General features: G+C 36.6%; 1 protein-coding gene across 9 annotated transcripts in view; it reads right to left on the bottom strand.

Annotated features, from left to right (window-relative positions):
• DMD (dystrophin) overlaps positions 1 to 19239 on the bottom strand; it is a 1947932-nt gene that overhangs the window by 292200 nt on the left and 1636493 nt on the right. For all 9 annotated transcript variants that reach the window (XM_064483309.1, XM_031445593.2, XM_064483311.1 and 6 more), the window contains one exon: positions 18535 to 18803. In XM_064483309.1, the coding sequence (XP_064339379.1) occupies positions 18535 to 18803 (269 nt within the window). The remainder of the gene's footprint in view (positions 1 to 18534; positions 18804 to 19239) is intronic.

Genomic DNA, 19239 nt, shown 5'->3' with positions numbered 1-19239 from the left:
CCCTAAAAACTACTAGAATAGTAGAACAGATAAACAAGGTCCTACTGTAGAGCACAGGGAACTATATTCAATAGCTTATAATAACCTATAATGAAAAAGAATAAGAAAAAGAATATATATGTATGTATAACTGAATCACTATGCTGTACACCAGAAATTAACACAACATTGTAAATCAACTACATTTCAATTTTATAAAAAAGAAGCCTAAAAAGAATATGTGATAGGAAAAATCCCAGACTTCTTCACACTGGGTTAGCAGCTGAGGGGAAGGAAAGAGAACTCATGTCCTGCAAATCCAGGTCTTTAGTACTGGTATTGAGGCTTCTACGTGTGGCTCAGGGGAAGTCCTCACAGAACCCAGTTACACAGGAATTGGGGGTAGGTACAGCCCAGCTGTGTTTTGCAGCATCAGATTTCTGGATGGGTGTATCATCCCGATGGGAGTGAGTGGTTGCCACTGGAACCAAGAGAGTCAAGGACCACATTCTGCTTTGCCCAGAAGGTCAGAGGCTTACTGGAGCCTCTAAAATACCTAGGAGAAATGAGCTACTCAAATGTGGTTGGACCAATAATGAAGAAACACAGGATGAGGTGTAGGCAAGGTTTTCATGAAATGCATCAGACTTGGAGACTTCCGCTGTTATCAGCAATTCTTGGCTCTTGGCTCTGGTTGGTCCCGGCCTGGTGTAGTGTCCAGGATGTAGGTTTAGCTTTTGTCTCAGATACCTACTGCCTTCAGGAAGTAGAGTCTGAGTGCTTTTAAGAGAATAGGAATGAGAGAAGCAGGAGGTCAGGACAAGAAAGCTAAGTAAGGATGTGGTCTTAGATGGAAAACAGCAAGTATCAACCTGGTGCCGTGGAGAGCTCTGGCGCACAAATTATACCATAAAAGGTCCACCTTGAGACAAAGGTGTTGTCTTTTAGACCACGATGTCTATCAGTTATTGCTGGCTAGCTGCCCTCTGGCAGTCTTTGACGAGAAGGGGTGGTGTAACCTCCCAGGCAAGGGACCTTCCTTTTGAATGAGGAAGGTTTTCTGGAAAAGGGCGCAACTATGAGTGTTTACTAGCCAACGCTCAGAGCTGCTGTGAGACGAGTGCACCACTGGCCTGGTAAAGGAATCTGGCTGGGGCACCAATAGCATCCACTATGTAGAATAACTTTACCCAGTTCCCCAACCTCCTTTTACTGCTGGGACTTTGGGTGTCAGGTACTTTTTTTTTTTTTTTGCAATAAACTTACGTGAATTCTTTTTACTAACATTATGAGGCTAGCCCATAGATTCCCAACAAAACTGAGACATGTCACCCTTTCCATAAGATGAAGTTCCTGATTTCTGCCAAATGCTAAGGAATTGTGTGGCACTAAGACACACAGGATAATCTGCAGACTGAACGAGTACCTCCCTCTGCTGTTAGTATTCCTTTTACCTCTGGTAGAGACATTCTTGACAATAAATTATGCCATCGAAACATGTACTCTTTTTTTAATAGAGATGCGACTGCACAGCATTCCAGTATCAGTTTTTACTGTGGCAGCCTGAGGGCAAAATATTATGCTGTTTTTTTTTTCACTGTCTTCCTTGCGTTCCGTTTTCAGGGCAATTCCTGTACGTGTTCATATTTGGGCATAATCACTTTTGATGAGCAAACTGAATAAGGACATAAATAATGAAACAGACTCAGAACTAATGACCTAGATGTAGCATAATCAGGATGACTTGGGGTAGGTTAAATTAAAAAAAAATAGCTTTTAGGAATACAATGTGAAGTTTGTAGGCAAGAAAAAATCTGGTGCTTTTGTTTCCCAAGCAATTATCAGTAATTATATTTTAACTATGGTTTCCCCTCAGAGTCACCACACTTCCAAATTTGTGGCACTAAAAGAATAGCAATTAACTGCTGCATTTTTTCCCATAAGGAATCCTCATGTGTTTATGAAAAATGATTTCTAGTCTCTCTTCATACTATTGAAAAAGAGTGTACACCCAAATACAAAAGCATAAATTTTTTTAACATTTTCTCATTCACATGCATCATAATTCTTCATCTTTCAGGACATGGCTTCACTAGAAAGCTGATAACTCCAATGTTCTTAAAGGCTGAATTATAGCTTACCCACACTAACAGTGCCCGTCTTTTTACTTTCTTTCTTATGCATGTTTATTTTGCCCTCACAAATATAAATTGGAAATGAGGAAGAGGACAGAACTGACCACAAGGGAAAGGTTTTTACTTATAAGAACAAGCTGTACACATCTGAGTTATTTTAATTTCCTTGGAAACTAGCTTCCATAATCCTAACTCTGATCACTGATTATTTCTTTTTTATAGAAAAATGAAGCTAACAAACCAAACAAAAACAGAAACAGTTCAAGATTTCCACAGCTTTCTAATGACACAAGTAAAACAAATTTAAAAAAAAAAGGTAGTTCATAAGAGTTTTACAGAGGCTAAATGCAAAATATCCACCATAAAAATAAAAGGTCTCTAATGAGTATAAATAAATCATTTAAGCAGACCATGTCTTAGGCTGCTAAGGAAATAGAAGAAATGCCAATATTTTCTTTCTGAAAAATTTTAATTTGACAAAACATCAAGCAAAATGGCAATTAATGAAATCTACTTACTTATTTAAAAAAAAGTAATAAATAATCCATAAACCATTAAAAACATCACCCAAAGGGACTTTACTATTCGAATTCAGGAGTTACTTTAGACAAAGTTCTACATTTATCAGATTTTTCAAATTTGCGAACATTTCTGCCAGTCTAAATGTTTACGGTCTGTGCCCACATTTGCCACTACCATCGCCCTGGCATAGAGAGGCTGTCTTGCTCTCACCTCCTCCAGCATGGCTCAAAACATCTGTCTAAGGCAGTGGTTCTCAAACCACAATGTGAATTATAATTATGTGGAGGGCTTCTTAACACAGAGATTGCTGGGTTCCTCTCCAGTGTTTTTGATTCAATAGGCCCAGGGTGGGCCTGAGAACTTGGCACTTTTCACAGGAGCTTTTAGAAGAACTCACCAAGCTTATTCTTGACTTACACTCTTCGTGCATGTTGTGACCTCAGCCCGAAGTTTTACATTTGTATTCTCTGCCTAGCTGGCTTCTATTCATCTACCTCAGATCTCAGTTTAAGGTGACTGTGAAAGACAGCCCATCCCTGGTCGCCTTATCTAAAGCAAGCTCCCCTTATTTTTCTGTCTTAGAACCCTATTTTCCTTTTTCACACTGATCACAATTGATAAATGCATATTTATTTGCCTATTTATTAATTCATTATCTGTCCCATCACAAGACCCTAACCTTCATTAAAGCAATTCTATATTATTCCTTTCCACCAGGGTATGCCTGTCCCTAGTACATGATAACCCCTCAATGCATTTTATTAAAGAATAAACAGTCAAGATCATTAGGCATTAATACTTCAGATCAGCAGCTATTCTCAAATTGCTTTGTAAGCACAGTTTCCTATAGAAATCTGATGCCGAATTCCTAAATAAAAGAAGAGAAACCTGCTTATTTCCTTCAGGTTCCGTATCTGAATTCTTTGTATCTATTACTCGATTTATTTTATGTTAAATTATATGCTAATTTCTGAAGTATCTCTAATGTTCTGAGCAAGAATGTAATGTTCAAGTTTTTGGTACCAACTAGGGGGTTTTCATAAAAGTGAAGCAAGTAGGGGAAAAAGGGAAAGTAATCTGTTTAAAGAAAATATGTTCTTTTGGTGGTGATACACTTGATGTAGCCTCCTGCAGGGCATTTTGGCAAGTCTGAATAAAAGCTTTAAAAATACTTTAAAAATGTCTAGGAAAAGACAAGAAGGCTACACACCAGAGTCTCCATGTGGAGCTGTAGAGTAGCCTGGCCAAGGGGACAAGGGGGCTGAAAACCAACTTGGGTTCCACTACTGAATTGAGGAGCCTTGGCAGAGAGGGCTGGAGATCTCGTCTATGAAACAGGTAACTTTTTCTACTTTGTCCAAAGTGGCACTTGCAGAGATTGAGATTATAGATACTGAGGTTGAGATCACAGATAATCTCTCTCTCTCCATCTTTTTTTGTCTCTATTTCTCAGTCCCCCCTCTCTCATTTTGGGGTTTTCCACTAAGAAAAAGTTCATTTACAAATACTTTCCAAGCATTTCCTCTTGTGTATAAAGGGGAACGTAACATGGACACATAAAGGCTGCTGTAAAGATGAATGAGAAGGTTGGGTCTATTTTACCTTCCTTTATTCCACCTGCAACCAGTTAGGCATTCTGTCCCACAACACAGGGAATACAAAATCACACGAGTCCTATTCAGTCTAATTCAAGGAGACCTGGCAAAGCGGAGGGTCCTAAATTCATCCATGACAAATCCAAAGACTAAGGTTGACTAAGAATCTTTCTCAGAAAGGGAACCCTCCTACACTGCTGGTGGGAATGTAGTTTGGTGCAGCCATTTTGGAAAATAGTATGGAAATTCCTCAAAAAACTGAAAAAGCAAAAAACAGACCTACCGTATGATCCAGCAATCCCACTTCTGGGTATATGTCCAGATGGAACTCTAATTCAAAAAGATACATGTACCCCAATGTTCATAGCAGCACTATATACAATAGCCAAGACATGGAAACAACCTAAAGATCCACTGACAGATGACTGGATGAAGAAGTTGTGGTATATCTCTACAATGGAATACTACTCAGCCATAAAAAGAATAAAATCATGCCATTTGCAGCAACATGGATGGACCTAGAGATCATCATTCTAAGCGAAGTAAGCCAGAAAGAGAAAGAAAAATACCATATGATATTAAAAAAAAAAAAAGGAAAAAAGGGCACTATGAACTAATCAACAAAACAGAATCAAACTTGCAGACATAGTAAACAATCTTACGGTTATCAGCGAAGGGGGTGAGAAGGGATACAGTTGGGGGTCTGAGATTTACAAATGTTAGCCACTATATATAAAAATATTTTTTAAAAAGTTTCTTCTGTATAGCACAGGGAACTATGTTCAATATCTTGTAGTAACCTATAATGAAAAAGAATCTGAAAATGAACATTATGTATATGCATTATATGCATGACTGGGATATTATGCTGTACACCAGAAATTGACACATTATAATTGACTGCACTTCAATAAAAAAAGAAAAAAGATCCTTTCTCGGGTAGCTTAGTCTTTGGAGCCAACTTCTAGCATAACCCCGGGGTAAATCTGTCTTTCCTCACTCCTCCATCATGTAGCTTTGTACAGCCTCCTTGAACTAGACATTGAGATGTAGGTACATGAAATTGATAAAGGAAGAGGAAGTATGATGGGAGGAGGAAAGATATTTGTTCAAACTTTGAACAAAAGCTAAGGGGTAAGAAACCTTAACATGTTTTGAGGTGTAAATAGTATTTAATAAGTTGAAGCATGAGGTACAGGACAGTCATGGTAGACAAATCCTGGGCATTTTCTTGGAGTAAGACTGGTGGGTTTGAATGATCTGGCCTTTGAAGTGCAGATGATGATGGTTTTTGAAAAGGGGGATGGCACAGTCTCAGCAACTCTTTTAGTTAAACTTAATTACTACTCACTTGAAAACACTTACTTTATATCCACTAGGTACTATGTATACAGCTACCATGCACTGGGAAAATGGAACCCTCAATGGATTCACAGTCATTAGCAGAGAGACAATTTTAGTGGGTTATTACAAAACAATGTAATCATGTTATGAGAAGTTCTGTCACCAGATTTGAAAAGTGCAAAGAAGGATGCTAAGGCAGACCAAGAGTCTCCCTGAGTAGATGACATGACTGAAGTCATCTATAGAGGGGACATCAGAAAACGGCAAGTTCATCTGGGTGTGGCATGTTCAATTGGAATATTTCAAATAGATCCTGTAAGCTAGTGGCCATTTCAGAAAGGAGAAAGAATTGACAATGAGCATTTGTAGATTCAGACACGAAGTAAAAATGGCTAGAAATAGGATATTGGCAAATGGGAGCAGATTACATGTAAAATAATTTTTAAAGGAAGAAACTATTTTGCCCTGTGCTTTTGTGGATGTTTATTTATTCACTCATTCCAAAAAATATTATTGAGCACCTATTATACGCCAGGGAATGTTCCAGGCACTAGGCATATAGCAGCGCACCATATAGACTAAGTTCTTATGATCCTGCAGCTTAATCTAATGAATATAATTTCATTTAAAGGATGATTTCTATGTTAAAAGTTTATAAAGAAACAAATCCAAGCCAAAATGTATCCACAGCTGTAAAATGCAACATTTTTGACCAAGAAAATGGAGGACAAGTATGGTATTGTATATAGCAGTTCCCAAAAGATTCTTTTTCTCCATTAAAATCAATTAAGCTACATCTGCATGTATGAATAATAATTAATAGAGGAATCTAGGGCTGAGTTACCTGTGCAATATACTACACCTAGTTTGCTTTATACTGGGCACATTTATTTAATTTTAGTTCTTTGGGGAAGGCACTCAGTATTGAAACAAAATGGATTTTTGCTGATTTGATTTTCCATTCAATACATTGTTATCAACTTAGAAATACTAAAGCAGAACTGAATCAGAGATGAATATAAATTTTCTAAGAGCTGAGATAAAAATAATTAAATGGAAGAGGGCTAAAAAGGATTGTAAAATGCCCTTCTATATAATTTTTAACTTTTACTTTCAGATTCTTGTGGCTCCTCAATTTAATACATGTTTTTAGTCTTTCCAAAATGCCTTTCTTTCGTACAAATAAAATAACAAAAGAACAAGATATTCCACCACTTAAAGTCAAATGAAATGAACATAAAATGGATTTTCTTCATTAAAATCTATGCAACAGCATGTTTAGAAATTAGATTGGTAAATTTTTAATAATGGTTCCTCTTCATTCCATCATATTCCTAGGCTGAAAAGAAAGCCTTATGTATTTATCTCCAAGCAATGTTTCCCCTCCAGATTTATTAGTAGTTACTATTTTTACCTCAATATATGTATGTGTGTATGAAGATCTAGCTTCTTAAGCGGAGTCAAGAGTTTTCTTAGTTTTTTATTTTTTTCACCATGCTCTGAGAATTTTACTTTCAAGATATACCTCTGATTTTTCTGATCACATCTTAAGGTAAGATCTAAATCCACATCCTGTTATGTTCTGTTATGACAACTGCTATGATGGTAATGTCCACTTAAGTACATGCAAATGATGAATAAATTGCTACTTATAGAAGCGTGCCTAAGTGTCAACCTGTCTACTTAACGGACTCAAATGTTATTTCCAAAAAAAAAAAAAAAATTCATTCATTGGCTAAATCTACCCTTTAAAAAAAGTGATTAGTATTCAACTAACAAAGATATAATATTTTAATAGTAAGAGATTTCCTTTTTTCTTTTTCAAACAAGGAGTGTGACTTACTATCCTCAAAAATCTGTGGGAATGATGCTGTACTGATTATCTAAAGAAGAATACTATTTTAGTTGAAAAAAGGGTTTAAAATCTTAAAAAATAATCATTTAAGAATTCAAGATTTTAGTTGAAAGTCATAGGGGGTCAGATTTCTTGCACAGGACACTCAACCCCAATCTCCAGGCAATTTTAACACTGAGACAACCTTGTAAATGTCTTCCTTTAACCTTTATAACAAAATGTCAGGGTGGTTCCAAAGGTAATATTTTATTCACCGTGTAAGTCAAAGGATCAATAGAACTTACGCTCATTTGTTTAGATTATTTCTTTTAATCTTATGCTTTACTGGATGCACAAATCACCACTATATTGGATCACCCTTGCGGTGATTCTACTATGGGGTTTGTGTAAGTTGAAAACAATGAACCATTCTTTGGCTTTAGCCTTGCTCTGCTAGAAATACTGAAGGCCAACAGCCAACTGATAAGTAGTGGGGGAAGTAGGTGAAATGTTTCGTGTGGCCTACTTGTCCTTGGGACAGACAAGGGCCTTCTGCAACTGCCAGGCAATTCAATGGATATTATTTAATGAGAGACCTAGTAGGATTTAGGTTCATAACAATGTATAGACTCCAAAGTGGGTTAAAAAGGTTTTAAGGGTAGGAAAATAAGTGAACAAAATGAAACTCGGTGGTGGTTTGTCACTAGTTCCCCCAAACAAATCAATGTATTGTTTACTCTTCATTCACTTTTGTTTCTAATTACGGTACTTTGGCATCTATTGCTGATAAATTGACTTTATTCTCTTTGCTAACTTGCTTAATGCCATGTCAAGATCATGATGGTAGGATTTGAGAATTTGATAGGGAAAAGTTCCAAATGAGCCTACTGAGTCTATAATAATGTAGAATCCCAAGGAACAAGACTTCTAAAAATAAATGTGTTTTGAAATAGGACCAGCAGGCTCTTCACCAGATGAAGAAAAAAAATCACCATAAAAATCAATTCTTTAAAAGGAAGAAGAAATCTATCTTACTGTTAGATTCTCCAGCCTCATTCTGGTTAAGAGAGTTTGACATTTCAGGGCTGAATACACTGTGGAAACTTAATAAGTATTGAAGTTTACAAACAAAAACATAACAATGATATGTGGACCAATTTTCAAAAACATTGAAAATCAATGTGCCCTTACTCTGCCTAATTCAGTTAATTCAATTATTTAATGTATACTTGATTTGAGTGGGTTTATACATAGCTATTTCAATTTTACATCAAACATTTATCAATTTACTTTTAATGTAAAATTGCCTTTATTTCCACATCACATCCCCCTGAGATTCCAGAATAAGGGGGAGATGCTGTTTTGACTATTGCTTATTTAATGTTAAAATATATTTTAAAGTATTTGTTTCTATTATATTTAGTGCACAGTTTTCATTACATATATCACTCACCTTTTACCACAAGCATAAACTTTTTTTTATAGGCAATTAATAGAGTGATTTTATACCACCTTGGGTAAGAAAACATCCCCTTTCCCAACGACTGAAATTAAGATTATCTCCTACTTTCTCCCAGTTTCACCTCACATCGATCTCCATTTCTACACACAAACATATGCCCTCTTCCCCTGAACACAGAGCCTCAGTGGGTTGACAAGATAAATTATAAAATGTAAGAATTCCTGGATAAGCTATCAGCTAATCATATCTAGCAAGCAGGTTTTAACTTTAAAAAGTTGAATAATCTCAACTATTCTGAATGTTCTTGATTTCAGAAACTCTGTAAAGCAATTGCTTATAATCAGTATGTTTGGCAGAAAACTATGAGAATTTTTAAATTTAATTGTTATTGGTAAATGTGATAACATTTAAACACAGTGAACATTATGTGACTGAATGTATTAATTTTAAAGTGTTAATAATGAGAAGGCAAGTGAAGTTCTAAGTCAGTTGAAGCAACTCAAAAACTGCATGAGTGCCATTAAAATACCGACAGGAAAACTGGAATAAATAACTGAGACTGTCTTTCACAAGAGAGATTCGGGAAGAGTAGGCCATTATTCATTTCAAGGTTTCAGAGTGAAACCCTGCTCCCTAAACTATCAATCATTCTCATAGGAGGCCACGTGCTTGAATTCATTTTTAAATTAAATGTTCTGGATGTTGTTAAACATAAAAGCAGTAACAAATGATGTATTTACTACTTATCACTGAAGAATTACTAAGGATAAACAAAGTATGTATTTATATGTATATACTGTAGCTTTACTATGGAATGAAGGCTTTCAAAGTGTACCTGGACCAGTAGCATCACCATCACCTGGGAACTGGTTAGAAATGCAGACACTTAGCCCTACTCCAGACCTCCTGAATCAGAATTTCTGGGGAAAGTGTTCACCAACCCAGGTTACCACAAGCCCTCTAGGTGATTTTGACGCACACGAAGGTGAGAATCACTGCAGAGAAAATTCTTGACATTCTCAATAACTATGTCTGTATACTTAGAATCTCCAAATTCATGAACATCTGATCAATTGAGGCATTTACAGATTACATAACCAGAAAGCCGAAGTTGCTTATACAGCCCTTTTCTTTGCTAAAAATCACCACTTTCTTAGACCTTTTCATTAACTCTTCTCTTCCATTACCAATTCCAGTAAGTACTTAAGAGGTAGGTTGGGCAGGGGGAGGGTGGATTTTTCATAAACAAAATTTTCATCACTTCTGAAGAATTATTCCATGTGCAAGAACAAAACAGCATTGAGAAAGCTGTTGAGATATGGAGGCTGAGTGGATTACTAGGCTCGCTCACCAGTCGTAGGGGACACTTTTCCTGGTCTGGGCATCCAGCCCACAGCTGCTGTGATTGTTGGCTTCTAATGTCTCACAGCTGGCTCTCTGTTTTTTTAGAAAGGTGATCTCTGCTGATGGGAGTCCCCTAGCCCAGGAGGTAACACACACCCTCGGCCTGGGAGGTAACTCGCATCCCCAGCGGTGGGTCACAGTCCGTGGTGTGCTGAAGCAGAGCCCAGGAGTCAATTGCTTGTGTCTCTTCCCAATTCTGCATTCAGTGAGATCATGTTGGTAGTGAGAATCAGCCATGGTGGGAGTATTTACACCATGACAATTGGAAAACACTACAAATCTGTGTTCACTCTACGTTAGAGCTAGTTGATAAATACTTACTAGCATATTGCTGGCTACAGCCAGTGACCGGCTGGGGTGTAAAAGACAAACCAGCTGTGTGGTTCATATTCCAGAGCTTTCTCCATTTGGATCAAGACACAAAGCTAGATATTGCCTGAGATGGCATGCTTGCTTGGCTCTTTCTTCTCTCTTCTTAGGCTTCCCTAACTCCCACACAGGCTTCTCCTGAAAGCAGACCGTCTATAAATCCTGTGCACCCAGAACCCTGTTCTCAGGGTCTGCTTCCAGGGAACCTGACCTATAGCACCAGTTAAATCATTATTAAGTGACTGCTGCACAAAAGCCTCAAAGAATATGTGTTCAAAATCACAAAGAGCTACAAACCATGGACCTTTTGGATCACAATGATCAGATGAAACTGCAAACGGTAAGTATGAAATGGCAAGGATCAACTCTTTGCGTGTGTGTACATAAAAGAAAGAAGTTGATGGAAAAAGGTGAAGCCTGCACAGAATGGGCAATTTTTCCTATCAGGCTTCTCAATAATGCTTTCATACCCATAGGTGAATATACTGAGGAGTCATTTGACTTAAGATCTTGGAGAAAAACTTCTTTATATTAAAACACAACAAATACATTTTTGAGAAGCCCACAAGATTGAAACGAGATTTCGAAAATACAATAAGAAACATCGAAGAAATTATATGCTCATGGAAAAAGGAGGAAAGCAGGGAGAAGGGGAAGATACCAGGCTTTATGTTCTTTGCCGTTAAGAGAACTGAATTAGCACAGTTTGAGAAGCACTGCTTGTGGCAAGTGCTGTTGATAGAAAAATCTAGAGTCATTGTAAACTATAACCCAAAATATTATTTTAGTATGAAAATATCGTATTATGAAAAAGTTTACTCTTCTTAGGCCCCATTAACATGAGAGAGTTATATTAGTATCATAGGCACATCTGTTCCCATAATTCCCAGAAAATGGGTTAATCAAGAACAGTTATTCAATGCCATTGCTTAACTTAGATAATGTAACGTTGCATAAGGCATAATACTGGTGCCAATGTTGGCTGTGTAATTTTAAAAATTGTAATTGCCAAGCATGACAGGAACACAGTAAGATCCCACTCCTTGGGCTATTTGCTCTTAATTCATTCCTTGTTGTGCTTATGGTAAGAGAGTAACATAATTGTGAACTTCAAGCTCAGTACAACTTTGGTAGATGTCAAAGGAGAACAAAAAGACATACTGACTGTGTGCTTCCATTTTCTAAGGAAATACAGAATTTCTGTTAAACAACTAATGCATTTTAAAACTGTTTCTAGTTAATGTGTTACATGCACACGTGCACACAGGCTAATAAAAATTCTTGCTCCCTCAGCTTGCTGCTAAATAATAATATTCCCAGGAAAACTAAGATGCCCTTAATATAACTCCCAGTACAATTTTATTCATGAAATAAATTAAACGTTCACACTCTGTAATGAGATCAGACTTCTCTGGGTATAGGTTTTAACCACATCATAAATGAATGAATGATTGAGTTTTTAGATTCATTAATGCCAGTACTATATAACTTAAGTTTTTGTTTTGAATAGTCTTTTATTACCCAAGACTCTTGAGGAATAGTGTTTATAATTACTACCAGCCCCAAACAAAGCTTGCGGAATAAATCGTCAGTAAACAGGACTGGCATATTAAAGCACTGGTTTTTGACGTGGTTGTTTTTAAATAGTAGGAAGGATGATATTCTTTGGAGGAATTTTTATTATCTAATTAAATACTTCTTTAGTAGAATAATGTCAGATGACCTCATTAGCTGAACATTTTGATTAGCCATGTTCTCCTAAATATCCCATGACCAGAAGAAGAGCTGTACCACTCTGATTTAAGGCAGTAACAATGGTAACCAATTCTAGCTCCTTCTTTTATCACAGTCCATCAAAGGACTACAAAGAAGTCCAAATTAAAATCAGTTCAATAATAAAAAATAACACGTTCCTTTTCCAACTGTTCCAAAGCCTTTTCCTATCTTTAAGCAAAGTTCACTTACTAATTATCTTATTTATGAAAGTAAAAGCAAAAGGATGTTTCTCTTATTAAATAAATGGCTTTATGCTTGGAATGTGGAAGGCATCTCGAAACAGTCAAAGAGAAAGCAGTGTTGAATGTCATCAAGTTATTTCCTCCCACCCACTGTTTTAAATCGTTTGCTTGGTTCCAATGTACACTACACTTACATAAGTTGTTTATGAGGAGCCAAATTAATAGTCTTTGCAATTGTTTTCCTTGGAATTTGGAGAGCTGACAAATGAATTAGTAGAAAATGGCAATTCTACATGAATTAGCTTTTAAGTCTCCCTAAGAGGCTGATGCAGAACTTAATAAGAGACTTATTAGGAGAAGTAGGACAACTTAATTCAGATTGATTATAGACTTCGGTGAAGACAGCTGGGGTTCAAATGAAACTGAAAAAGAACTTATATGCACTTCAAAGTATGCTAAGCAGATGTCTGAAACAATTACTCCGCACTGCCTTTTCAGAAGTTTCAAAGGCAAGATGGGAATAGCATGGTAAACGAAGGTTCTATTTGTCCAAATCGAGGTAGGGGCTTTTAAAACACACACAGCACTATCTAAAATCAGATGTCTTGGGTAAGGAACGTGATTTGACATCGCTGTCCTAAGTCATTTGCTTTTAGCTTTATAAACAAAGCAGAAAAAGAGAGCAAATGCACGGGAACTAAATAATAAGGTCTCCTGGCAAAACTAACTTACACTTAATTTTATATTGAACAAATAATTTGGTTAGGAACTTTAAGAAGATTAATTTATACTTTGGTTTCGAAGCTCCAGTAAGGCCAAAAACGACCATTCTATTAACAAAATAAATACTATACTTGTAAAGGATGTGAGACTTTACTATAATATGCCTTCTTATAAATATATTCCCAGATATTAAAGGCCAAATCATATGCTTTTAAACATCATAATTGCATGCTTTGAAAATTAGGTAAAACCCTGGGTATTCCATATGACAGGCATTAGTTCCATATTTAACCCAGCTTTATAAAAGATTAAATCTTTTTTGTTTGCATTTTCTTCTCGATCAAAGGCTTACATAATACTCATAGCATTCATATAAAAACAACAACAAAAACTGCCTCAGGGCAATACATTTGTAGTCAATAGCAATTAAGAAATATTAGTAAGCTTTCCTTTTCCTACATCTTATTCATTCTGGAGCATCTCATTCCTTTATTCAGGGTGAGGAGAGCTTACATATTTTGAATCTTTCTTAGGGCTGCCCTATTTGTGACGGTTCTGTCTAACCATGCAACACCTCTCTCTATCAGAAAGGATTATCAATTTTCTCTATAAAACTCATATATAAGAAATGATTTAAGGCTGACTCATATAAATGACAAATAGAACAAAATTAATAAAATAATAATAAAACATTAGAACCAGGGTTTAGATGAGAAAAGCAGAAAGGGAAGACAGAGCCGTGTGAACATGGCAGAAAGTTTCCTGCTTGCCAAAGTGAAGATGAAATTCTAATACATTATCTCACATTTCATATTCCCTGTAAGGAGGAAGCATACTTGGTTTTCTCAGTGTCCAATTCTGAGACAGCATTTCTTTGACAAATTTCTCAGATAAACCAAGCCACAGGGACTCAGGCTGGTAGCCTGAAGAGAAGCATTGCCAGTTTTCTTCTTAAATTTTTAAATGTAAATGTTGAACGTTAAATAAGTCAGGACGGCATGGTGGCTTCATCATAGTTCCTGTTCTACTATGCACATCATTACATTATTCTCTATTATAATTCCAAAAAGCTCTAATTAACATATCTCATTGTAAGAACTTTAAGGAAAAACTCACAGAATCCCTGTCCATGACTTTATTGTAAGAAATACAAGTTAAAAGTCTGATGGAAAACAACACATAAAATGCATAACTACATAGTTGTGACAAATTCGCACATTCCAAGATGGCAGCCTGGGAGAGTTTACCTATGGTGTGCGAAAAAGTGTGTTTCAAATCAATTGGCAAACTAAGGGCGGTGAAATGTTCCTGGCTCTAGAATGACACAGCAATCTATGTCGAGAAACCATGGTAGATGAGAACAAAAAGAAAAATAACAACTCACACAAACTTTTTCATATAGGAACTGTTCTCAAGAACAAAAATGTCATATGTAGACTTTAGGTTCAAAAGTCATTCTATTTTATTAAAATTTGCATATATTCTACTTATAAGATCTATGTAGAGCACCTAGTGATTCAAGGAGTTATTCTCATTCCCCATTACTACAAGGAAAGTAAGAATATTTGTATAGTCACATAAGCATTGGTGTTATTTCCAGTAAAGTGAGAAATCATGATTCTATCCTTAAAATATTTGATAAGCAGTGTAAATCATGAATTTTAAAAACAAAGAGGCATTTGAAATTTAAATTTTATTCTAGTGGTTATTTCTATGGGAGCTATATTTGGAAGGCTGAGATTCTCTTAGCTAAACAGTCAATATTAACATTTTGTTACTTTCTCTTGATTTATTATGTGTACACTATCCTGAAGATGATTACGGGTAATAAGGCCATTTCCATAGTGTTCCAGGACTTAGTTTTTGCTCTTTTATCCATTCTCCAAATTCAAGTCACATTTGCTAGTGAAATGATACAATATTAAATCTTACAGAAACACACATTCCATCATCACTTGAATAACAACTTCTTCAACAAATGAGGCCCGAATGGAGGTGGGCATTATGATAGAGTCACTAGGGTGATGAAAAGGAACTGAGATGGGTATATAAAATGTTCTTCTTGTGACATGTCTCGCTATCGGTTTGGAGTTCCCAACAGTGTGGAGCTGCTGAGCACTTAAATCGTTGACTAGAAAAATGAGACAGTGGGTTTAAGCACTCTGCTATCTCTTTCTAAAGTAAGTTTCAGTTAATAAAATTCACTTCTCCTAAATCCCCACTACCAATGTTTCAGAGTTTCAAATCTGGTGTTGTTGAGATGCAACAGAAAAAAAACTGGGTTTTTATTTCTGCTACAAAACAAAGAGGAACTACTGAAGGGAAATAGATATATATGAATTCATGTAATCCATAGTTTTAAAATATGCATAAGATGTTCATACAATACTAATTTAGAAACCAAAATAATCACATCTATTATGACCAGTACATACATATTCTGATAGGTACTATAACTTATGTGTATTTTTGTCTTAAAAAAGATAGCGTTGATATATATAAACTCTTCTTGAAGAAGCATTTAATGTATATATGTTATTATTGGCATCAGAATGAGGAGCCTTATCAATTAGGGTATGGGAAATGTAGTCGGTCTTAGGATGAAGAACAGCTGAGACGGAAACTGAAAAGAAAACCGCAAATAGTGTTGGGTTAGAGCCCATTGATATTTGAGCTGTTCTACTTTTAGTTAGTTTTCGTGATTGAATCGTGCTGCAAACATTCTCCATCCATGTTCAGCATCCTGTAAACGCTCCGGTGTGACAGATATGGCTAAAAATGAATCCCTTGTGTCTGCTCTAAAGTTTATACATTCACCCACTTAATTGATTTATTAACTTAGTTCCTTTGGGACATTCTTTCTCTTAAGTTTATTTGCTATTTGGGGGAGGAGTTTCAAAAATTTACTTCCTATATTTTTGGATAGAAATAGTATTTTTAATGCTGAGCAAATACAGGGTAATACACTGCAAAATATTATTTTAATTTTCCTGTGTGCAGAAATGTTAACCATAGCTTTAAATGTTAGGTGCAGAGTCACAGAATGTTGGAGTGGAAGAGATTTGAGAAATTAGAGAGTCACATTTTAATCCCCTTTTAAATCTTCACCTACTATTTAATGAAGAGCTTTTCAATTCAACAGTAGACTATATACGCTTCAGGAGGAAAAACAGCAAGTCTGTTTCCTTTATAACTACCTATATAGCATATTCACAGTAGCTCAAAAACAACTGTTGAATGAAGGAATAAAGAAGCTGAATTAGATTCCTTACACATTGCTGGCACTGTACTAGGAACTGCAAATTCAAAGATGTACAGCATGACCCTTGCTCGTAGGAACCTCACTTTCTATGGGAGAAAAAAAGGACGTGCGTGACTTACTACAACATACGTGAAATTTAAGTGTGACAATTTAAGCATGTGTGGTGATCTGTGAAAGCACTGAATTGAGAGCCGTTTCTTTTGCTTGGTGGGAGTTGGAGGTGGAAGACACTCAGGGAAAACTACAAGGACAGGGGTCATTTGAGTTGGGACTTGAGGGCTAAGTAGAAGTTCACCAGGCAGATAAGGTGGCATGAGCCAGGCAGAGAGAAAAGCATTTGCAAAGGCAGAGTTATGGAAAAAGACAGCATATTTGGTTAAGGAGCGGGTGTGGTCAGAGTGTACTGAATGGCTGGGATGGGAACAACAGTCAGAAATGTCAGCCATGGCTAGGAGGAAAATGGGCCACCTGCTCTCTTCATTCATTGGACTTCATTGTCAGGCAGACTGTTTCCTGCAAAGAGTTTGGATTCGAGTTGGAAGAGAATGGGTAATGCAAAAACATCAGTAAAGAAACTGTTCATTCATTCATTCACCAAGTATTTCAAATGCAGTGTTTGTGACATGCCAGGTTCACTGACTGGGGAATGGGATTTAAGGATATATGATACAATCATCTGAGGAACAGATGCTGGAGCCTGGAACAGGACATTGGTTAAAAAGAGGAGACAAAATATAAAGGAGATATTCTGAGGTAAAATGATCAATCAAGTACAGTCAGTGAAAATGTAGAAGAATTTAAGGACAGACTTCAAGTTTCTAGCCTGATCCACTTGTTGGATTATGATCCATTAACTGAAATAGGAAACAGAAGAAAGGGCAGGTAAGGGGACCGAGAGGAGAACGAATGAACTTGCTTTCAGAATGGTTGCATTTTGATTCTAATGGCATATAGGTTACGAGATCAGAAAAGAGATCTAGACTTGAAATTGAGATTTGTCACCATCCTGCCATTTCAAACTGGGAGCATTCAGATAATAAAAAGAAAACTGAGGAAGGTTAGAAACTCGGGCATGCTAACATTTGAGAGTTTCAGAATTGAGGAAAATAAAGGAAGAAGAGTGTGGATGAGACAGTGCCATGAAAGCCAAGGGGGAAGAGCCCTTCCACAATGAGGGTGCCGGCTAACAAACCAGGTGCAGGTGAGCATTTCACTTCATCTGGATTGGACTCTCGGAGGACTTTTGTTGGTTTTCACACCAGATAAGTAGACAAAATAGGTTTCAAGTTGCTGGTTTCCAAAATGATACTCCTAAATATATTTACAAAGAAAGAATATATTTATCATCGTTGTGCCAAAAGGGAATTTAACTTTGGTCTCATGGACAGTATTCTAAATAAATGTTTCCTAATATCTGCAGCAGACTACAACTCAGAATTGTATTACATACATAGCCTTCTAAGGGAAGGGAAGCCTTAATGGCCTCGGTTCACAGTACCATGACTCACCCAAGTCATGCAGTTTAATTGGCAAAAAGGCCAAACCTAGACTCCTGGCTCTTCATTAAATGTTCTTTCTCCTTACTCTGATACTAAGAACCACAAAGAATGCACGTGCGTGCACACACACACAGACACACACAAATCTGACTACGTTAGTACAAACACTTAATTTCCTAACAGCAAAGTCAAAATGGTATTTTTTTCCCTGTAACTTTTAAAGATTCCATTTTATATTAATGAAAACAGATCGATGATTAGATCACCATCTTCTCTTAGAGAAAACACTGTGTGCAAGAAGACTTTGCATTTGTGAAAGATGGACTGATTTCTAATGCTTAAGGGCCCTATTTTTAACTTTGTGAGAAGAAAATAACTGCACATAAATTCAGATTAGAACCTGTTTTATGTCTCTCAAAGGCCCCTGAAGCAAAGCAGTAGACGGTACCTTGACTTTTTCGAGGTGATCTTGGAGAGAGTCAATGAGGAGATCACCCACAGGCTGCCACGATCCCTTGATCACCTCAGCTTGGCGTAGTTTGAGGTCCAGCTCATCTGTCGCCTCCTGAAGTTCCTGGAGTCTTTCTAGGGCCTCGTCTATTTTTCTCTGCCAGTCAGCAGAGTGCAGGTTCAATTTTTCCCACTCAGTGTGGACCTCCTCAGCCTGCTTTCGTAGGAGCCGTGTGACATTCTGGGCCTTCTCCTCAGGAGGCAGCTCTAAATTGGTAATATGACAAGGTTTTAGGCCACATTCATTTTCGTGTTAAAAAAAAAAAAACATTGTTGAAAAGGTCATACTGGAAAAAAGAAAGAGAGTACAGTTTAACCAGAGGCCAACCTACTGATTAATGGCTCTTTTATACTTCGGCATAAATTCTGATACAGTTTAGCACATCTGACGTCTGTCCTCCTGAGCGAATCTGTTCTACCTTATATCAATCAGATAATCCAAGATTCATTCAAGCTATTGAGTAGAAAAATGTTAGGATACACATCACAAGCTCTAATTTACTTCAGTAAGGCTCTTAAATTGAAAATTAGCCTGTAGCCTTTGTGAAAATAAACTTCCTTCTCACAGATAATCTCTTTTGTTTATTATTTTCTAAATGTTTCAATAACTGATTGCTAATCTCTTTTAATGTTTATTTATGAA

The sequence above is a fragment of the Camelus dromedarius genome, chromosome X (genome assembly GCF_036321535.1).
Source record: "Camelus dromedarius isolate mCamDro1 chromosome X, mCamDro1.pat, whole genome shotgun sequence".
Lineage (NCBI taxonomy): Eukaryota > Metazoa > Chordata > Mammalia > Artiodactyla > Camelidae > Camelus > Camelus dromedarius.
Note: the sequence above shows the minus strand (reverse complement) of the source record. Positions and strands in the feature narration are given on the sequence as shown.